Below are 19,807 nucleotides of genomic sequence, written 5' to 3'. Positions count from 1 at the left end.
CACAAAATAAGTATATATATATATATATAATTTGCATTTTTGTTTATTTAACAAAATAATATTTTGCACGACATTTCTGATTCATCACAAGGAGCATTCTAGAAAAATATGTTGCCAGACAGTGTTTTTTTGTGCATTCACAGGATATCCGGGTTGTGTTTGATGTAGCTTCTGCTCAGTCACTGCTAAAATCTGAAAGGTGCTATTCACAACTTTCTCACATTAGGTGATTTCTGTCTCAGACCTGAAACTAAATCATGTGTCTGCAGATGAAGATGTTTTTAAAAACATGCATTTCTATTGATGCATGAAACCTGCAATGAAGTGTTTTTTTTTTTCAAGCTAACTGATCAGGGTTTGCTTTTTACCTTTAGTGATGAGGTTTGTTTTGCATGTGTAGCTCAGATGTGGGTCAGCTCTCTGAATGACAGCAGATACTGTGAGCCTCAGTGAATAGACAGGAGAGATCCCACACTTTACCCACCCACTTACAATCACACACACTTATGATGCCCTTTATTCCAATTACAACTCCCACGCTCACTGTCACATGCACTCTTACACACTTTCTCCAGCAAAAAAACATGAATTCTCCCACAGACAATAAGGATTCTTCCCTCACTGTGTTTCAAGAGAAGATCAGAGCTCCTTCATATACTCACACTGAAAATGTGACGGTGATGGCATATGATGAGCCCGCTTGGATGTCGTGTAGATGCATGTGCAGTCAAACACACACAATATTTCTGAAAGAGACCATCAGGAGCAGAGTGAACATTTAAACTGGTCTCCATTGTTTTGACCCATTGTTCCAAAAGGCCACTTTCTCTGCTTTGGATGTGAGGATGGGAGGGAGAAAGGTATATTTAGCAGCTCACAGTCCTCTGGTCACAAATACAGGAATTCCTGAGAGATTTTGATTGTGTGCACCAAGGGATTCAAGTTAGTGGGAGAAAAATTAAGAATGAGGATGCCACAAAATATACATTGTGTCTTTACTTGTCAGTGTTAATAAAGAATATCAGATCTGTAGATTGATTGTGGAATGGCAGAGGATTCGTTTTCAACTAGTGGATGTGTAAATCTGGTTTATTGACCAATGGTAGACGGAAGGACTGGAAGTGTTTGGGAAAACCGCTTTGAAAATGGTCATTATTTTTGCAGTACTGTTTGGTGCCACTAGAGGCACAGAAATGACACACTTAACATTGAATTAATGGCACCGTGCAGGCTTCATTTTCTTTATGCACAGTATCATTCTTTACTATTTTTTCCTTCTGTGGTTGAACTATGACACGTGTTTTTGGATAATCTCACACAATTGATCATTGTCTCTGGTCTACACCACACAATACAAAACAGAGAAATTTGAAGAAGTGAATGTCACGTATATTGCATGAGCGATTGCACAGACCATGAGATAACACTTCTCTTCACAGAACACTGACTATAGGATGTCACAGTGGCTCTTTCTTTTTGCCTTTTAAGTTTCCTAAAGAAAGTTTGTTTCTAAATGTGTAATCTCTCCTTGAAAAAAAAAAAAAAAAAAAAAGTATGAGTGTTAAAACAGATGTTTCGACTGCGTCTCTGATTAAAATGGGGCCAGAGTTGGTAAACTTGCTTCATTTCCATGACTCAGTACACACTGTTCATTTCAGTGAATCCATTCCAAACAAACGTTGCATTTGTGTCAACACTGGTCACTGAAATTCTTGAATGGCATTTTTTATATTTTAGTGAAAATTGGTGTTAATAAATATTACTGGTTATTATGTTATTATTTATGTACTCTAATATTTGAGCATATACAGTGGGTACGGAAAGTATTCAGACCCCCTTAAATTAGTCCAGGTGTGAAAAACTTGTTGCATCTTTTCCAAAAAGACTCATGGCTGTATTAGATCAAATGGGTGCTTCTACTAAATACTGAGCATTTTTCAGTTTTTCTTTTTTAATAAATTTGCAAAAATGTCAACAATTCTGTGTTTTTCTGTCAATATGGGGTGCTGTGTGTACATTAATGAGGAAAAAAAATTAACTTAAATGATTTTAGCAAATGGCTGCAATATAACAAAGAGTGAAAAATTTAAGGGGGTCTGAATACTTTCCGTACCCACTGTACATTAAGGTAATTCAATATCATTATTCTTTGGCTAATTTGGCGAGAAAAAAGGATGGAAAAACATGCCAACATTAATTTTAAGTGGATTTTACTGTATTTTACTTGTTGCGTTAATCGTTTTAATTGTAATTAGCAACATTGGATGAAAAATCTGCTAAATCTAAATATTCTACATGTTATATATTATCAAAAATAAATAAATAGTGTAATAAAAATATAATTGTTTTGGCTATATTGCCCACTTAGTGCTACTGTGTAAATTTAGGTCTGACATTTAAAGCAGTTTTCCCCCTCACTGAGGATTTTGCATCGCTTCATTTGGCGAGGTGTTTCTTTCATGTCACCACATGCCACAAGACGCAACAGCACAAGTGCAGCATTATTGCACATTTCCTGTCTGCAGATTCCGTCTTTCATAACAAGCTGTCTCATTTGAGAAGATTTCTGAACTTTCCACCCATTGAGCTTGTTCATGCCAGGCAGTTGTAGTGTGTGGGCCAGGCAGAAGTTAATTTGTTTGCTGAGCACTCAGATAAATTCTTCTTCCTCTCCGCTCAGGCTTAATGTTTGTGTGTTCATGTGTGTATGAGTCGGTCTCTTTCTGCTCACTGAGACATAGAGCTGCCATGCTGGCGCCCCAGGGATCTCCATGAATAAATGATCTTGCTTTTTCATTCTTATTCTTTCGTCCCAGAAAAGAAGAGAGAAACTCACTTTGCGTGTATTACGGGGGATGCAGCTAGTAGCTAAAAATACCTCCGACAGAATCTTTGTTGCTAAGGCTTGCTCAGCAACTGAACTGGATGTCACTCCCTCTAGAAAACCTCTCCAAGAAAACCGTTTCTTTCTGTCACTGGAAATGATGGCATATTTAGTGTCACGTGTCCCATCATCATTCCTTCCCAATATATACCCATCACTATGTCTACCCCTTAGAGTGAATGTGTGACCCTACCAAGGATTTTGTCATATCTGCTCATTTTTAGATATTTGGAGGACAGTATATTTTTTTATTGTTTTTATTTGATCAAAAATACAGTAAAAGTCGTAATATTGTGAAATAATATTGTAATTTTAAATAACTGCGATTTATTTTTTATGTGTGACCCTGGACCACAAAATCAGTCATAATGGTCAATTTTTTTAAATTGAGATTTTTTTACATTATCTGACAGCTCAATAAATAACCTTTCCATGGTTTGTTAGGATAGCACAATATTTGGCTGAGACAACTATTTGAAAATCTGGAATGTAAGTGCAAAAAAAAATCAAAATATTGAGAAAATCACCTTTAAAGTTGTCCAAATGATGTCCTTAGCAATGCATATTACTAATCAAAAATTAAGTTTTGATTTATTTATGGTAGGAAATTTACAAAATATCTTCATGGAACATGATTTTTACTTAATATCCTAATAATTTTTGGCATAAAAGAAAATCGATCATTTTGAACCATACAATGTATTGTTGGCTATTGCTACAAATATACCCGTGCTACTTATGATTGGTTTTGTGGTCCAGGGTCATATATATATATATATATATATATATATATATATAAAACACTGTTCAATTCAGGAAAAGAGAGGGAATAAATAGCACATCCTTTGGGATTTGACTGCACGAGAACATTAAAATGACAGGTGTTTCTCCCTGTTGTTTATTGATAAATCTTTATGGATCGGTAGTGCATTCCTCAAAGGCCAAAATGTCTTTGCATAGACTCTTGTCTCGATCAACCTGGATTTGTTGAAAGAAGTCTCAAGAGGCATTCAAACTGTTACTGTCATCCTGTACACACACAGAGAGACAGAGAGATTGGTATCTATAGTAGCACTTAGTGAGTGACATTGCCCCCTGGAATTTGATCAATAAGAGTAGTAATGTTCAGACATAAATATCAACATTTTATAATGCCTGTTGATGATATTATGTATACCAGCATTCAAAGGTTTGGGGTCAGTAAGATGCATCAGTTTCCACAAAAATGTTAGGTAACACTGTTTTCAACATTGATAATTAAGAAATGTTTCTTGAGCAGCAAAACAGCATATTTATTTCTGATTTCTGAAGGATCATGTGACCCCGAAGACTGGAGTAATGATGTTGAAAATTTAGATTTGCATTACAGGAAAAATACATTTTAAAATATATTTAAAAAAATATATATATATTTTAAATTATAATATTTCACAGTATTACTGATTGCAGCCTCGGTGAGTATAAGAGACTTCTTTCAAAAGCATTACAAATCTTGACTTAGCAACTGAACAGTAATGTATTGCTAAGACAAGCATCATTGTTCATACTTGTCAAATATATTCTGTACATTTTCAGTTTACAATCTCCTAAAGGTTATTTTTGTCAATATTTAGCAGTACACTAGCGAATGGATAACAGACATGGACTATAAGCCACAAAACTCATTTAATATCGCAAGTTAAAGGTATTAGAGTCATTAGATATATTAAATTCAGTTCAGAATCTTGTGGAGGATCTCCCATCCTCCCATGTTTCACTCAATACGGATCCAGCACAGGGCAGTTTTACCATCATGTAAGCACCATACATCACATAATAGCTTCTTGTGAAGGGCAGATAACTGGTTATCTTGATAACGCAAGTGTCTGCAATCTCAGCAGCAATCAGTTGTCCCCTCTTCCTCCCTGAGATATGTTCTGCTCTCTCTACACTCAATACCAGTGGTCAATACAAAAAATAAAAAACTGCAGTGGAAATAGCTCAGAGGAACTCCAAAAAGCAAAGTTCACCAAACAATCAGCTAGTTGAGAGTCCAACCAATGCGACTAATGCAGCACCTTCACATAAATTCATCTGCACTGTCAAGTTTCGTCATGCCAAATGCTTATAATGTCAACATCAGCTTTTCTGCAGTGTTGATGTTGATGGCCTTTTCCTCCACAGCTCATTAATACCGTACAAGGCCTCTACTGTGTTCGATATAAAGATGCCTCATCTAACCTTGAGCTCACTGTTTTTTTATCTTGGTTTTAGAGTGTCACAAGAGAGGAAGAGGAAGAGAAGCCAACATCCATCACAGAAGACGAGATTAAAGCTAAAATAGATGACTACAACTCCAAAGTGACGGAGAATGGAATGAAATTAGTGAGTACGGATTTGTCAACAAAGCATTTGCACTCAGTGTTGTAATTTGAGAATTTTACAGTGAGAAATGACCTGACTGAAGTTGCTTTGTTATCCTCCAGAGCTCAGATGGCACATACACTGGTTTCATAAAGGTTTACTTGAAGTTGCGCAGGCCCGTGACTGTATTTTCTGTGGACGGGAAGTCGCCAGGACCGTGTTCCTCTTCTGATAGTTCAGATAACCGCACATCCTTTTACTTGCCCAGCGATGCCGTTAAACAGCTACACATTAGCAGTACCACCATGGTCAGGGAGGTCATTCAGGGCCTGCTGAAGAAGTTCATGGTACAGGATAACCCACGCAAGTTTGCCCTCTACCGCCTGACCCGTCGAGACAGCCAGGGTAAGCGTTCAAGTGAAGATGAAATATACTTTAGTATTGTATAGTACTACTGCCATGTATAATACTAAGGTATTGTTTGCTTGATTTTTCAGATCTTTTCCAGAAGTTGCCGTTATCAGAATGCCCACTCTACTTGAGGCTGTTAGCAGGTCCTGATCTAGAGAACTTGTCTTTTGTACTCAAAGAAAATGAGACTGGCGAGGTGGAGGTGAGCTTTTCTATTCTGTCTAAAAGTAATATTTTTTAGTAATATTTGCCCACCACCATAAATATGATCAAGTATTTTAATCATTTAATGAAATACACACACACACAGTTTAAATAAATAAAAATGTTCTTTTTTTACATTGTGGGGACCAAATGATAGTAAAACCTGAAATTTTTGACATTGTGGGGACCGGCCTGCAGTCCCCACGAGCCGAGGGGGGAAAAAATGATTAAAAATAGTAAATTATGTTTTTCTGAAAGTGTAACAATGCAAACAGGTTTACTGTATGGGGTAGGTTTAGGGTTAGGGGATAGAAAATATCGTTTGGTCAGTATAAATGTAATAGAACTCCATGGAAAGTCCCCAGAATTCACAGAAACAAACGTGTGTGTGTGTGTGTGTGTGTTTATACTTTTTTCATCTGCTCTATCATTACGAATAAAAACTCATTTTAGATTTAATCACACAATTTACAATGCATTCAAGGTACACATTTACATTTTATCAGTTTTTAATTTTCCTGGTAATCGAAACCCTGACCTTGGCGTTTCTAGTGCCATACTCTGCTGTTTGAGATACAGCAAACTCTACAAAGCAGAAAAAATTATATTTGTACATATATTTTGTTTAGCCTGCTTTATCATAATGGGAAAAAAAGCAAATTTTTGCTATGATTTTTTTTTAAATATTATTTTTCATGATAATGTGATTAATATGTGAATTTATATGTAAATATTAAAATTATCATATAAAAATCTGTTTTCATCCTTTGTTTCCACTGAAACTCTACAAAACAAAATTAATGTTCTGATCAACACATGCCACAAAGCCATGCAACTAACCTAACACATGCAAACAAAAACATAGGTTTAATAGACAGTTCTATTTTAGACAAATTGTTTCCTGTCTATTATTTCATATGTCTGCCTTTGCTAATAAGGTGTTCCATCTTTTTTTCAGTGGCATGCATTTTCAGTCCCTGAGCTGCAGAACTTCCTGATCATCCTGGAGAAGGAGGAGAAGGAGCGAATGCGGCAGGTGGAGCAGCGTTACGCTGCCTACAGGGAGAAGTTGCTACGGGCTCTGGGTCAAGTCGAGAGCAAACCGGGCTAATGTAGGACAACGAATCTCCTTCACCCCACTGAGCCAACACTGGGCCAGCCTGGAGGACCAGTAGCCCAACAGACGAACTCAAAACCTCAGGACTTTGTACAAGCTCTCAGCATGCTTCTGTGACCTTTAACCCCCAAAGACGGGCGAAGGGATCGAGACATGACTAAGACGAAGAGGAGGTTGGAACTAAAGATTAGTACTTCAAGAGTAATCCTTCTCTCCAGAAATGGCACACTGTTGAAAGCCCAGGAATATGTTTCTGGCAGTCATGCTTTTTGATATGAATGGGTTTCGTTTTGTTTTTTCTCATTGTTTTTACATTGACCCTGTCTGTTTGCATTTTTTACATGCTGCTGCTATTGCTGCTACTGCAAGTGTTACTTAAAGCATGACTTTCCCTTTGGTCTCTCTGCTTGTGTCTACTGCATGTCCTCTATCAGGGAATATCTATATGAAAGAGTGGAGTAAAAAAAGCACTTCCTGTCCGAAAAGGAAGTGGGGAGACTTAAATTATAGAAAATATGATGCCAGCGAAATATCAGAGGACAAATAGGCTGCACTTCTCTGTCATGAAGCTCACTAGCCACTATATCTATAAAAAAAAGTGTTTGAATAGATATGGGCTGCTGAGCATGTTCAGACGCAGACATTTTGAGCTCCTCTGGTCCCACGTCGACTGCTACTCTCTAGAAAAAGACCGTTCGGTTGTCCCATGAAAGTGCGCCACCAGTACTTAATGTGCAGGGAGCATCAGCGGACGTGAGGATTGCGGGCTGTGGTTATCTGGTAAGCTTTTCTGAATCACTTCGGCTTTTAGCGCATACAGTAATACACAAAGTCGTGTTAGATTAGAGGGCATCTCCTAGATCAGCACTCTGAAAAGCTCTGCGGATCCAAACCACAAGCATCTCAATCTGTATTACACCAAAGGAAAACAGAACAAGCTCCCTGTATTGTAATTACAAAATAAAGCTTTTATAAAGATCTTTCTGCTAATGTAAAGTGGAGTCAGGATGTCTGTGATTTGCACACCGACACAAACCACTGAGTGGTCCGCCAGTATGTACAGTAGTCAATATTATTCTGTATAGGGAACATGAGATGGATTTAATTTTTGGCTTTGATAATAAGCATATTTTATTGCGCGTCTGCTGAATTTTGAAGGTGCATGTGAATTGAATGTGTCTGTGACACTGAGGGAATTTATTATTTGTGAAAAGCATTCAAAAGCACTGAAGCGGTTTTCCATATTGGTCGGGAATAACTGTGAACCCACAATTTGATGTTCCAGGCACTGATATTTCATTTCTCTTCTCCCTTAAAATCACATTTACGTCTCAATCTCTCAAATAACCAAACAGGACATCTTTAGCAAGCAGATTTGTGATGGCAGAGGTCTGAGTTATAATTCGGACTGGTATGTTTGTAGAGGCAATTTAAAAGTCATACATTTCCGTTTGGATCACTCTGCCCATGTGCTCGGCCTGTATATTTTGATCTTGTACGGTTACGGATCCTGCTGGACTGGAAGTATCACTTCTACTCTTAAGCAAGCGGCTGGGCCTTGTATGTCTGCTCAGGATGCTTCTCCCTGACAGCCATGTTCCTGCTGGCAGTGCCTTGAGTCTCCGTGTAGCTTATCTTGACTGTGTACTGTACATATGCTCTAGATGTCCTTCCCTATAACTCCACGTTGAGAGAGTTCACACACATTCAGTGGCAGTAGCCAGGTGCTTTCAACGTCTGAGACATTAAGTCCATGTGGGACTTTTTGGGACTAGTGTTTAAAATGTTGAAGTGTGTGTATGCGTGTGTGTGAGTGTTTGTTTAATTTATTTTTGGTTTAGTTTCAGTGTGTGTAAACTTGAATATGTGGACAAATCAGTACTATTGGGCAATCTTTTTTTTTTTTTTTGGAGTATTAAATGTTTAAAATGTCTAGTAAGCTGTAAATATACTGAAGAATGAAATAAAAGGTCACCCTTTCATGGTGATGAGTCTCTTTTATTTACACTGAAATAAATGAAGCAACTAACTGGGGTTATGAACAAATCTGTAGTTTAAATTATAAATAAAAAATAAATGTAATTTTAGAAATAATTTTTTTGTAAATAAAACAAGGATTATTGGAGTATGTTTTACAAGTCTTTCTACCTAAAAATGTCATGTTTTATTCAATGTGTTATTTGCTGATTTTTTGTAATTGTGAAATTTACTAACAATTTCTGAGTGAAAATGAGTGAAAATCGTTTCTACATCAATTTTTCATTCAATGTACTATATATGTATACAGTGTATGTGTATATATATATATATATACACATACACATACACACACAGTGCCGTGAAAAGGTTTTTGCCCCCTTCCTGTTTTTTATTTTTTGCATATTAATCACACTTAAAAGATTCAGAAATTATTACAAAATAAATGTATATTTTATTAAAATTAAAAAAACAGTTTAGGTGCATGATATCACATTTTCACCCTTTTTAGCTTTAAAAATCATGGTAATATTAAATTCTGCATCATAAACTTTTACTTGCTATCTTGTATTATGTGACTGATATAAGTTAGCGTAATTGTTTTGTTTTGTTTGTCTATAGAAAATAGACCAGATTTAATACTAGTTTCAATACTAGTGTAGCATCAAGGTTGCACAAGTCATACACAACCAGCAGAGGGAACCCTAATCATGTAGTTTAAATGCAAACACATCTTGCTCCTGGTGCAAAAGATGTCCAAAGATTATTTGTAATAGAGAGAAGCAGTTATAGAACTTGTAATCTGTTAGATACTGTGCATACTAAACTATGTATTTATATGGTACTGTGTAGCAGTATACAATTACAGCAAGGCGCAAGCACATGTTTTCACAACTACTCCGTTGTGTCTAGAACAAATAAGAAAAGCGAAGGGTCAGATAGTGCATTGTACACGTTTGTGTATATGGCAGTTTACAAGAAAAACATGCTACTTTCAGTTGTAAATTCAGTTTGAACCGGCTCCACACTTTAAATAAACACTCAGTAAAATCCACCTACAGGTGCAACAGCATGCCCATACTTGGAAAAGTTTTGCAATATTTTAAGGACACCCAGAAACCTTTTAAGTCCCCACAAAAAGATAGCAGTTGTGAGTGTCCATCATAATGTTAAAGCCCTGATGTGAGTGCTCACACCCATTCAGTCTGCTACTGAGAGGTCAGCCTGAAAACAATGTCAATATGTCATCTAAAGACACAAATATAGACAGGTTTCAGCTTCCCCTAAGACTGACGGCTAAGAATAGCATACGCTGGCTGCGGTCCTGTTGTAAGCACACCCAGTTTAGCTTGACATGTCTCACCATATCACCCCTGCATGTGCTCTTCTGCCTGTGTTGATCTATATCTGGGCTGTAAAGAGTTTGACAACAGCACCAGACTTGCCAAGGCAATTTAGGATATGCAGCACAGCTTTGGATCACACTAGGATTGTTGTGTTTTGATATTTTCCATATTTATCTTGCAATAAATCTTATAATTTTGTTTTGGAGATTGCTGTTTTAGTTGTGCCATCCATCTATGTAACTTCATACTTCAAAATTCTAAATTTCAACAAAAAATCTTCCACTTACATTGATTAAAAATCATCATTTTTGAATACGAGTCACAGCTGGTCTTCTTTTTTACATTGATTTGCATACTGTTTTTTTTTTTTTTATCTCTATATAGGCCATTTTAAACTGCAAAGTGGACACAATGGACACAATATTGCATATTAGCTATTATCACTCTTTGTCTCTGTATGTGAGTTTGCATCTTTTGTAGTTATTTAATAATTTAATTACAGTATTATTATTGTGTTACTGGAAATGCAAATCTAAACGTAAAAATGCAAATGCAAAAAAGTACCAGTGTATAAAACCAACTGAAAATGGTGTCAGTTCACTTACAGTATCTATCAACATTATATTTAATAATAATATTACACACTCCAATAATCATTTTGTTTTACATATACCAGTCACTACAGTATTGTTTGAAATTGTGAAAAACATAACTCTAAAAAAATAAAGAAAAAGAAATGGTTTTCAGTCAGACCTTTTTATTTAATGTATAGAACCTCCTTAATGATATTAATAAAATCTTTTTTTCTGTTTCACCATGGCCCTTTAAACATTTATATGCCCTTTAAATCATGAACAAAGTCCTTTTCCAAGAAAAAAATACACTGTCTCGTACATGACTAGTATCACTCAGCTGTAAAATAATAATAATAATAATAATTAAAACTAAATTTTATTTCCTCTTGCAGTTTTCTGCCAATCTAAAACCTATGCTCGTAAATAAAATATAAATGAAAAATGATGTAATCGTCATTGCTGAAATCACATGAGTAATTTATATTCATGTTCTAGTTTCGTTTTGTTTATGTCTTGATTTAAACTCCCTCGCCAGTAAACAGCCCCATTTTGGCTCAACAGGCACTTACGTCCTTGTGTCTTAGCCAATTGTTAAGCCTTGAAACTAAAGGAAGTTTGAGCCAGAATGGCGTTGTTTTGGCCGCGACCCAGGCAGACGCCTGTTTGATGACGTCACGCTGGGCGAAGAAGACGCTCTTAGCAACAAACCACACATCTATACGCGCACCATTACGAGACGGAACGCGCTTCCAAAACACTCAGACGATTCGCGCGAACACTTGTTTGACATGACGAAAAGTGTTTGGAAGGAATTGTGAGTTAATTTGACCTCCTTGTTTTTATAATGAAAGTAAGGTAGGCTTGTACTATCTGGAAAAGAGGAAACGCTAGCCTGAGCTTTAGCTGCCCGCTGGACCGTGTGCTCGGGCTGGGATGACTCTTCTTTTCAAACCAACAACACGATATTTAGGAGAGGGGAAGAGTGGAGGTGGTCGACATCCGTTTAATGTTTGGACTCAATGTAATTGTGCTTTAGGAAGACAGTTTGCCATTACGGAAACGCTTTTGTGTCCCCTGCAACTTTGAGTCTTCATCATCATCACCATCGTTATTATCGAGGACGACCGCTTCTCACTACCATTATTTGGTTTCTTCTGATGCATTTGTGAATTTATGCACATCCAGTTCCATTATCTATGGGTTCGGACCTCGCTGGAAATACAGATACCTCTGTTACACTACTTCTCCAGACTTGCAATACAGGTGGTCAAATGATAAGCCTCGTGAAAACAGCTTAAAGGGGATCATGCCTGAACCTTGCAGCACTGTGAAATCGTCTATCTAGCCTCTGAACATCTGACAAGCTTCACCTCGGACATGAGATGATATTTTAATAATCTCATTAGAAGGACACTGCATTGTTGTTTTGGATGGATCTTGCTTTAGTGAAAACATTTTTCAGAGGAAAAATAAATATTTGATGTTGACTGCATGCAACCATGATGATATTGAGCAGAAAACCAGATGGCCCCATAACTGCAGGTAATTATATCCATATGAAATGTAATATCCAGCTCTGTGAGTTTGCCGTGGCTGGTCTTGGTTCCCTTGGCAAGTGAAGACTATTTGAAGACAGCCGATTAACTCTTATGAATGCACTGCCTGTGTTAATAATTCTTTGTTAATGTACTAAAGTAAGCAAATTTAAACAAGCTTCACAATCACATCTTTTTTAAATTCCAGCTTATAAAGCGGTCACATGTATGTCAGCGGTGAAAATTCATTGGAAAGTGAGAACAATAGTCCCTACAGGCCATATTATATACATATTAACAGTTTATTCATTTGACATCTCAGTAAATGATAGTAAGGGGGTCCGAATGCTCAATAGGTGTATAGTATGTGAGGGTTTGTGTAGTTGAACATATATCAAAACGCCAAGATTGTTTAGTTTTTATAATATTTTAAACCATTCAGTGCTAATTTCATCAACCATGTAGTAATACAGCCTACTGGATTCATTATTTTAAAGTGATGCTCCTCCCAAAAATGAAATTTTCATTTTTGTTTCTTTGTTTCACTTTCATTATTTACTCACCCTCATGTTCTTCCAAACTTTGATTTATCTCATGTGTAACACAAAAGAAAATGTTTGTAAAATGAGTCGGTGCTTTTTGTCTGTACAATACAAGCCAATGGGGTTCAAAACATCATTATACTCTCATTGTACAGAAAAATAAACATTATTCAAAATATTTCCATTTGTGTTCCATGGAAGAACTAAAGTCATACAGGTTTGGAGTGACACGAAATTGTCACTCTCATTTTTGGACGGAATTTGCCTTAAGGCAAAAGTGGTCTAAGTCATTAAGACGTTTAATAAGATAATTGGTCAGAGTTGTGGAAACTGCTGAAACTGAAATGAGTCATGAAGCTTGGTTTAATATGTAGCCACCTGCTGTGTAATGTGCTCAAGGAACTGTCTGTTGTCTGGCGCACCTGCAACTTGGTTACATACCTCCCTAAGGGGATCTGTGTTTCTCAGATGGGAACATTGTTTTTTTTGTTTTTTTTCTCCTTATATTTGTGTAATAGAAATCCTCATTTATGTAATGGGTGTATTGGATGATGATGATGTTGCAAATGTGTATTAATATTTTGCTTGTGGATTTCACAATCTAATCCCAGGTACATTTTCACTCTTTCTCTACAGCTCGCCACGGGGACGGTCTGTATGACTCCTACATGCGCACCGATCACATTGTGAACCAGGACGCTGATGTGAATGGGCAGAGTCCCTCTGGACTGCCCCCTCTCCCCAAACACACTGTAAGTCCTGACTTCCTCTTCCCCCAGATTCTGTCACCGGATTCTTTCAGCGAGCACTAGATGAAAATATTTCCCTAGTGCTCGCATGAACAGTTCTAAAGAACACAATTCAATTCTAAAGAACAGCTTGAAAATCTAACCGACTGTGATGTCTCTTGTATATTAGTTTTTCGATCTCTGATCTTTGAGCTTAATATGTTCAAATATTTTGTTCACCTCCTAAGCACATGTTCTGCTGCCACTTGTGCATCTTGGAATATCTCATATTTAGTAGGGCTGGGTATCGATTCAGATGTCCCGATTCGATTTCGATTCGCAAGCTCTCGATTCGATTCGATTCTCGATTTTTTTTATTACATTCAGTGAATATAGTTTTAATACAAATGCTATTGATATTTCTAAAAAATGAACAGTAAACATCAGTTTACAAATGGTGAATTAATAAAAAGAAATTAAGAACCACATGCCTGTATTTTAAACCTATTTTTTTTTTGTATAGGTTCCTTTTTAAAACAATAATAGGGCCCTATAAAATGTTCTTAATATTTATCCTAATCAAATGAAAATGAAACCCTTTTTTTCTGGTAAACAAAGTGCTGCACAACAGAGGTTTACTGTTAAAATTAAAAAGAAAACAGATGTGATTATTCCTTTAAAAATAAAGATTTATTAATATTTATTAGCAGTAGCATTCATTGCGAATTGCGTGTATGGCCAAGATAAGTGCTGAATGAATGACAGGCTTTCTGTTGTAACATCGCGCAAGGTAAATAAGGGTGACATCTAGTGGAGAAGACTAATGATAAGATTCACGTTAATCAGATCTTGTTTTAAATGTGTGCTGAAATAAAAACTGGAAAAGATCGATTACACGGCTTTTGAGAATCGATATCGAATTGACGTCATTTAAAAAAACGATTAATCGGAAAATCTATTTTTTTGCCCAGCCCTAATATTTAGACAAGCCTTCTTTCCTCATTCTGATAGTGGTACAAGTTACATCTGCAGCACATCAAGTCTGTTTATTGTGCCTCACAGCATGTGTATCGCATCTTTCAATAAATAAACCATGATTTAATAAAATTTATATTTTTATGGTGAGCAAATACACTAAAAAACAATATCAGGTGTTCAAGCTGAACAGATTAAGCTTTTCAGTGAGGTCCATGTAGCTTACAGTATGATACGCCAACGTGGGACCGGATATGATAAAGGATATGATAATCCGATTCTCCGCTGTACTATTATGCAATAAGTAATTCTGCGTATGTGTTGGATCTGGTGACATTATTTTCAGTTATGAGACTATAATCACTTCTTTGCATGCTAATATACTGGACTTCTGTGATCATAAGGACAAGAGGAATGTAATTGTTTTTTACCCTCAGTGAATAATTAACCAGCAATCGCTCTTCCGTAAATGTTCAATAAACAATCCGGGAGTGACGACTTTGATTTTCTGGCATTTGGGGTACAAGCAATCATAGCAGCTTCCAGTAGTTCCAATCATTCAATTAGCCACTGACACAACAGATTTAATTTAGGTCATGCAGACATGCACTCCTTGTTTAGTCAACCAAGCTCTTTTTGTTGTGATTGAACAGCTGATGCATTTGGCTATGTAATATCCTTCAGTTCCCAACACACTGGTTTCTGTTTTTATCTCACTCCTTGGAACTGCCTTTCCATGCCCCCTCCCCCTCTAAAACAACTGGCACAGTTTACTAGGCACCTTATAATTCTATCTGCATGACCTAATTTTTTGTCCTTTGCTTTCTTCTTTTTCTTCTTGTGCTATATTCAGCCAAACAAGCAATGTCTTGGCCTCAACTATAAATCTTTGATAGTGGAATTTTTAAATAGGAATGGGACTTGGAGCAGTTATGATACATTAAACATTCTGAATGTGAAAGATGGTTCCTCTATTCCCATTCACTTAGGAAAGCCCACTGTGATTGGCGTAAGCAACCGCTATTTATGACATGCTTATTTTGTAAGGCAAAAGTTCAGTGCATATTTAATGATATAGTTAGGTCTAGTGGCAATTCTTTAACCATGGCGAGAATTCTTTCCAAGCGCTGTGCTAAAAGTATGTGTAGAAACTGTTATGGTGAAGTCAAACACAGTTTCTAAAAGAACATTTCCACATCGTTTTGTTTTCCCAGTCTACTGAAATGCAGTTAGTTCTATATTTAAATTGCATTTCTGTTTTGTTTTGAAACATTCAGCATGTTAGCAGGTCTTAACAATTAGACTCTTGTCTTTATAGGTTTTCCTGTATCCCATGCGAGTATGAAAATAACATCCTGTTCCACCAGTTTTCAGTTCACGTTCCAGTCAGACTGCAAAGATTGTGTCTGGCATTCTCTGTCGCCACAATTATCACTGATGCATCAAACCCCTCCACTGGTCTCATGTTAATTCCCAGGGTTACTCAGCAGCTGATCAATTCTGCACGTTTGCACTATTGATTGTTTAACACTGGTCTGATAAAACCTCAGAGTTGCAGTACATTGATTTTTCAGTTCTACGCAGAAGTTAGAAGCAATAAAAGGAAGCCTCCCTTTGATTTTGAACATCCATTCAGCTGAAAATAATGTTGACTTTGGTCAACCTCATTTTTGTCTTATACAACTTGATGTAACTGTTTGACAAACCGTTAAATATCTCTTTCCTTTTGAAGGGTGTGAACAAGCCTACAATGAAGGATCACCAAGCAATCCGCGGAGGACAGGTGAAGGTGAAATATGTTTATGAGGACACCTACAACCGCAAACTTAATGGTGTGAGCCAGCACAATGGCACAAGCCAAGTACCAGCTAAGCCCCAACCTGCAATCTCCAAAGAGAGAAGCGTGGACAGCAACAGCTCTGTCAAGTCCTCGGAGAGCTCAACAAAAGTCACAAAGCTGGGCAGCCCAATGACCCCAGAACAAGCTCTTAAGCAATACCGGCAGCAACTGACTACCTTGGAGCAGCAGGAGATCCACAACTATCCTGAGATCTATTTCCTGGGACCAAATGCCAAGAAAAGGCAGGCAGTAGCCGGGGGCACCAACAATAGTGGATATGACGACGACCAGGGAGGATACATCCACGTACCTCATGACCACCTTGCCTATCGCTACGAGTTCCTCAAGGTGATTGGCAAAGGTAGTTTCGGACAAGTGGCGAAGGTTTATGACCACAAGTTACAGCAGCACCTTGCCTTGAAGATGGTGCGAAACGAGAAGCGCTTCCATCGGCAAGCTGCTGAGGAGATCCGAATTCTGGAGCACCTGAAAAAGCAAGACAAGACAGGCAGCATGAACGTAGTCCATATGTTAGAAAATTTCACCTTCCGCAATCACATATGTATGACTTTTGAGCTGCTTAGCATGAACCTGTACGAGCTCATCAAACGCAACAAGTTCCAGGGTTTCAGTCTCCCACTGGTACGCAAGTTTGCACACTCTATTCTCCAATGCCTGGAAGCTCTCCATCGCCATAAGATCATCCACTGTGACCTGAAACCAGAGAATATCTTACTGAAGCAGCAAGGCAGGAGTGGGATCAAGGTCATTGACTTCGGCTCCAGCTGTTTCGATCACCAGCGTGTCTACACGTACATCCAATCCCGCTTCTACCGTGCACCCGAAGTCATCTTGGGATTGCGATATGGTATGCCTATAGACATGTGGAGCTTTGGTTGCATTCTGGCAGAGCTGCTTACCGGATACCCTCTGTTTCCTGGTGAAGATGAAGGTGACCAGCTGGCCTGCATGATGGAGCTACTGGGTATACCACCTCAGAAACTGCTGGAACAAGCCAAGCGTGCCAAGAACTTTATCAGCTCCAAAGGCCACCCACGCTACTGTACGGTCAGCACACTTAGCAATGGCACTGTAGTCCTCAATGGGAGCCGTTCTCGCCGAGGAAAAATGCGAGGTCCCCCAGGAAGCAAGGAGTGGGGGGCGGCCCTCAAAGGCTGCGATGACCCCACGTTCATTGACTTTCTGAAGAAGTGTCTGGATTGGGACTCTAGTACTCGGATGACACCAGTTCAGGCCTTAAGACACCCCTGGCTCTACAAGAGACTGCCCAAGCCTGCACCTGGTGGAGAGAAGTCCACAGCGCCCAAACGGATCACCGAGCACAGCACCTCTTTCCCTACTATCATCTCCAAGGTACCCCCTGTCATGGGCTCAACCAATAACAAACTGCGGACCACCATGATGGGGGACTCCACTGGAAGTATACCTTTTCGCACAGTGCTGCCGAAGCTTGTTTCATAGAGATTCCTTAGCTTTTCAGGGATAAAAACATATGTAGCATTTTTAGAAGTGGATTTTTCCCCCCCTTTGTTTTGGTTGTTTTTTCTAAATGAGTGTGAAAACTCCGAGTTTCAATTTTTAATGAAGTGTAACAAGCAAAAACTATTTTATACAACTATACTGTGTTTTTATCAAATGGCCTTCAGCGTGTAAAATGCAAAGTTGACATCAGGGCTTTTTTCTTTACACCTTGGTCTTGAATTGAGTGCTGTTGATTGGAGTGGGTGAAATTTTGATGCTGACTGCTCATCCTGTTTTTTCTGAAGTTTACACTACTTCTGCTCAGACAAACCTACAACTTTTGCATCTCTAAGGGCTGTTTTGCTAGTATGTGACTCTTAATATTCTTTTCAAGGGCTTAGAGTGGATTTTTGCAATTTTAGGTCAAACATCTGAATCTAATCTTCATTTAAAACAATTTAAAATATCTAGTTGGTGGTTTAAAGCCTATGTTATCATCTTAAAAATGATCTTGATCTAATTCAGATGAGCACATTTCTTATTTTAACAGTATCCTCCCCCAGTCACCTGCATCCCAGTGTGAGGTCAAACTCTGTTTATTATTTGAGAAGCTGTTGCTTTGGATAAGTTACCCTAGAACAAGATGAAGAAAGTTATATTTGTTTGTAAGTGGTAGAGTAATGCAGGTCACAGTGCTTTCTGATGGCCATGCCCATTCCTGGCATGTATTGGGAGAGATGGGCACTATTTCATAAGTGTCGTAGGAACGTGTTTTTATCAGTGCTGTATTGAAAGATATTAGTCAGGTTTCACTTGAAGGCAACAGGCAGTATCACGTGTTTGTCTGTACATGGTGGTATGTATTTCCCCTAAGTTGACTTCATAAGCATATTCAAAATACTAGCTAACAAAAGGCTGAAGATGCATCTTTCGAGATTGCGTTTGACCTATGAACCTCTCCCTTGTCCGGTAATTTTTAATGTTTAGTTTTTGTTTTGTTAGTAACTATTCTTGCCATACATACTGTGAGAGAATATAAAAAAAAAAAAAAAACATGACTAAAGATATAATGCAGGGTACTTCCCCTCCCCCAGAGCTTAGCATCAGTACATAGAGTGGTTAATTTCCAGTGACTCTGGTTGATTGTGTAGTAGGGCTGTCAAAATGGCTAAAACTAAATTCGAATTTTGTACTTAAATATTATCAAAATTCGAATTATATTCGCATTTAAAATGCATAATTTCAGTTAGGGTGGAGAAAAGCTTTTGGATTCTCTCCTGAGGCCACAAGAGGGCGCATCGAGCAAAATATTACTAATGCACGTTTCTTCAAAGCATAAGATAACATGACTATCTGTGAAAAAAGTGCATAATGTTTAAAGTAATGTTTATAAACGAATTATAATTAATTAAGTTGCTTAAACAACTATAAACAAAACAGCATCATGTATGTATTCATAGTTTAATACAAAGGGCCGAAAGCCAATCACACAGAGTAGTTTTTTCATTTAAAAACACGAGTTGCAGTGGGATGGGGAAAAACCCCCGCCATAAAGTCTCGAGATATGTTTTTTCAAAGTTGAACTTGCATTAATTTTTCATGGCTTTCTAAAAATGCGGCTCTTTTGTGCGAGATGCGAGTGCAACGGTGATAGATGTCCCTCTAGAAAATGCGCGAAATATGCGTTCTGTGTGAACAGCTTGGTTTCAGTTTTGATGTAAACAACATCATCTCCGTATTGATGTTCTCTTTTCCCGCAATATTTGTAATTAACGCAGCAGCGGCGCATCTAGTGGCTTCAACTGGATAGGCTAATAAAAACATTAAAATGCAATGACACTTACATCG

General features: G+C 37.8%; 2 protein-coding genes across 2 annotated transcripts in view; both read left to right on the top strand.

Moving 5' to 3' along the window:
• LOC107728623 (ras association domain-containing protein 5-like) overlaps positions 1–19,807 on the top strand; it is a 66,139-nt gene that overhangs the window by 39,068 nt on the left and 7,264 nt on the right. The window contains exons 3-6 of the mRNA XM_016538875.1: positions 5,138–5,248; positions 5,350–5,632; positions 5,725–5,840; positions 6,801–7,671. Coding sequence (XP_016394361.1) covers positions 5,138–5,248; positions 5,350–5,632; positions 5,725–5,840; positions 6,801–6,953 — 663 coding nt within the window. The 3' untranslated portion in view covers positions 6,954–7,671. The remainder of the gene's footprint in view (positions 1–5,137; positions 5,249–5,349; positions 5,633–5,724; positions 5,841–6,800; positions 7,672–19,807) is intronic.
• Positions 11,568–19,164, top strand: LOC107728622 (dual specificity tyrosine-phosphorylation-regulated kinase 2-like). The gene is made up of 3 exons (XM_016538873.1): positions 11,568–12,399; positions 13,571–13,686; positions 16,370–19,164. The coding sequence occupies exons 1-3, from the start codon at positions 12,357–12,359 to the stop codon at positions 17,957–17,959; spliced, it is 1,749 nt and encodes a 582-aa protein (XP_016394359.1). The 5' UTR covers positions 11,568–12,356; the 3' UTR covers positions 17,960–19,164.

This window comes from Sinocyclocheilus rhinocerous, unplaced genomic scaffold (assembly GCF_001515625.1).
Source record: "Sinocyclocheilus rhinocerous isolate Xijiao unplaced genomic scaffold, SAMN03320098_v1.1 scaffold757, whole genome shotgun sequence".
NCBI lineage: Eukaryota > Metazoa > Chordata > Actinopteri > Cypriniformes > Cyprinidae > Sinocyclocheilus > Sinocyclocheilus rhinocerous.
This window is presented reverse-complemented; position numbering and strand designations above follow the sequence as displayed.

Bases quoted from the DNA above. Each gene is read 5' to 3' on its own strand.
- LOC107728622 (XM_016538873.1), top strand. From the start codon at position 12,357: ATGATGATATTGAGCAGAAAACCAGATGGCCCCATAACTGCAG. The intron at 12,400-13,570 runs GTAATTATATCC...CTTTCTCTACAG, and splicing joins AGATGGCCCCATAACTGCAG to CTCGCCACGGGGACGGTCTG. The intron at 13,687-16,369 runs GTAAGTCCTGAC...TTCCTTTTGAAG, and splicing joins CCCCTCTCCCCAAACACACT to GGTGTGAACAAGCCTACAAT.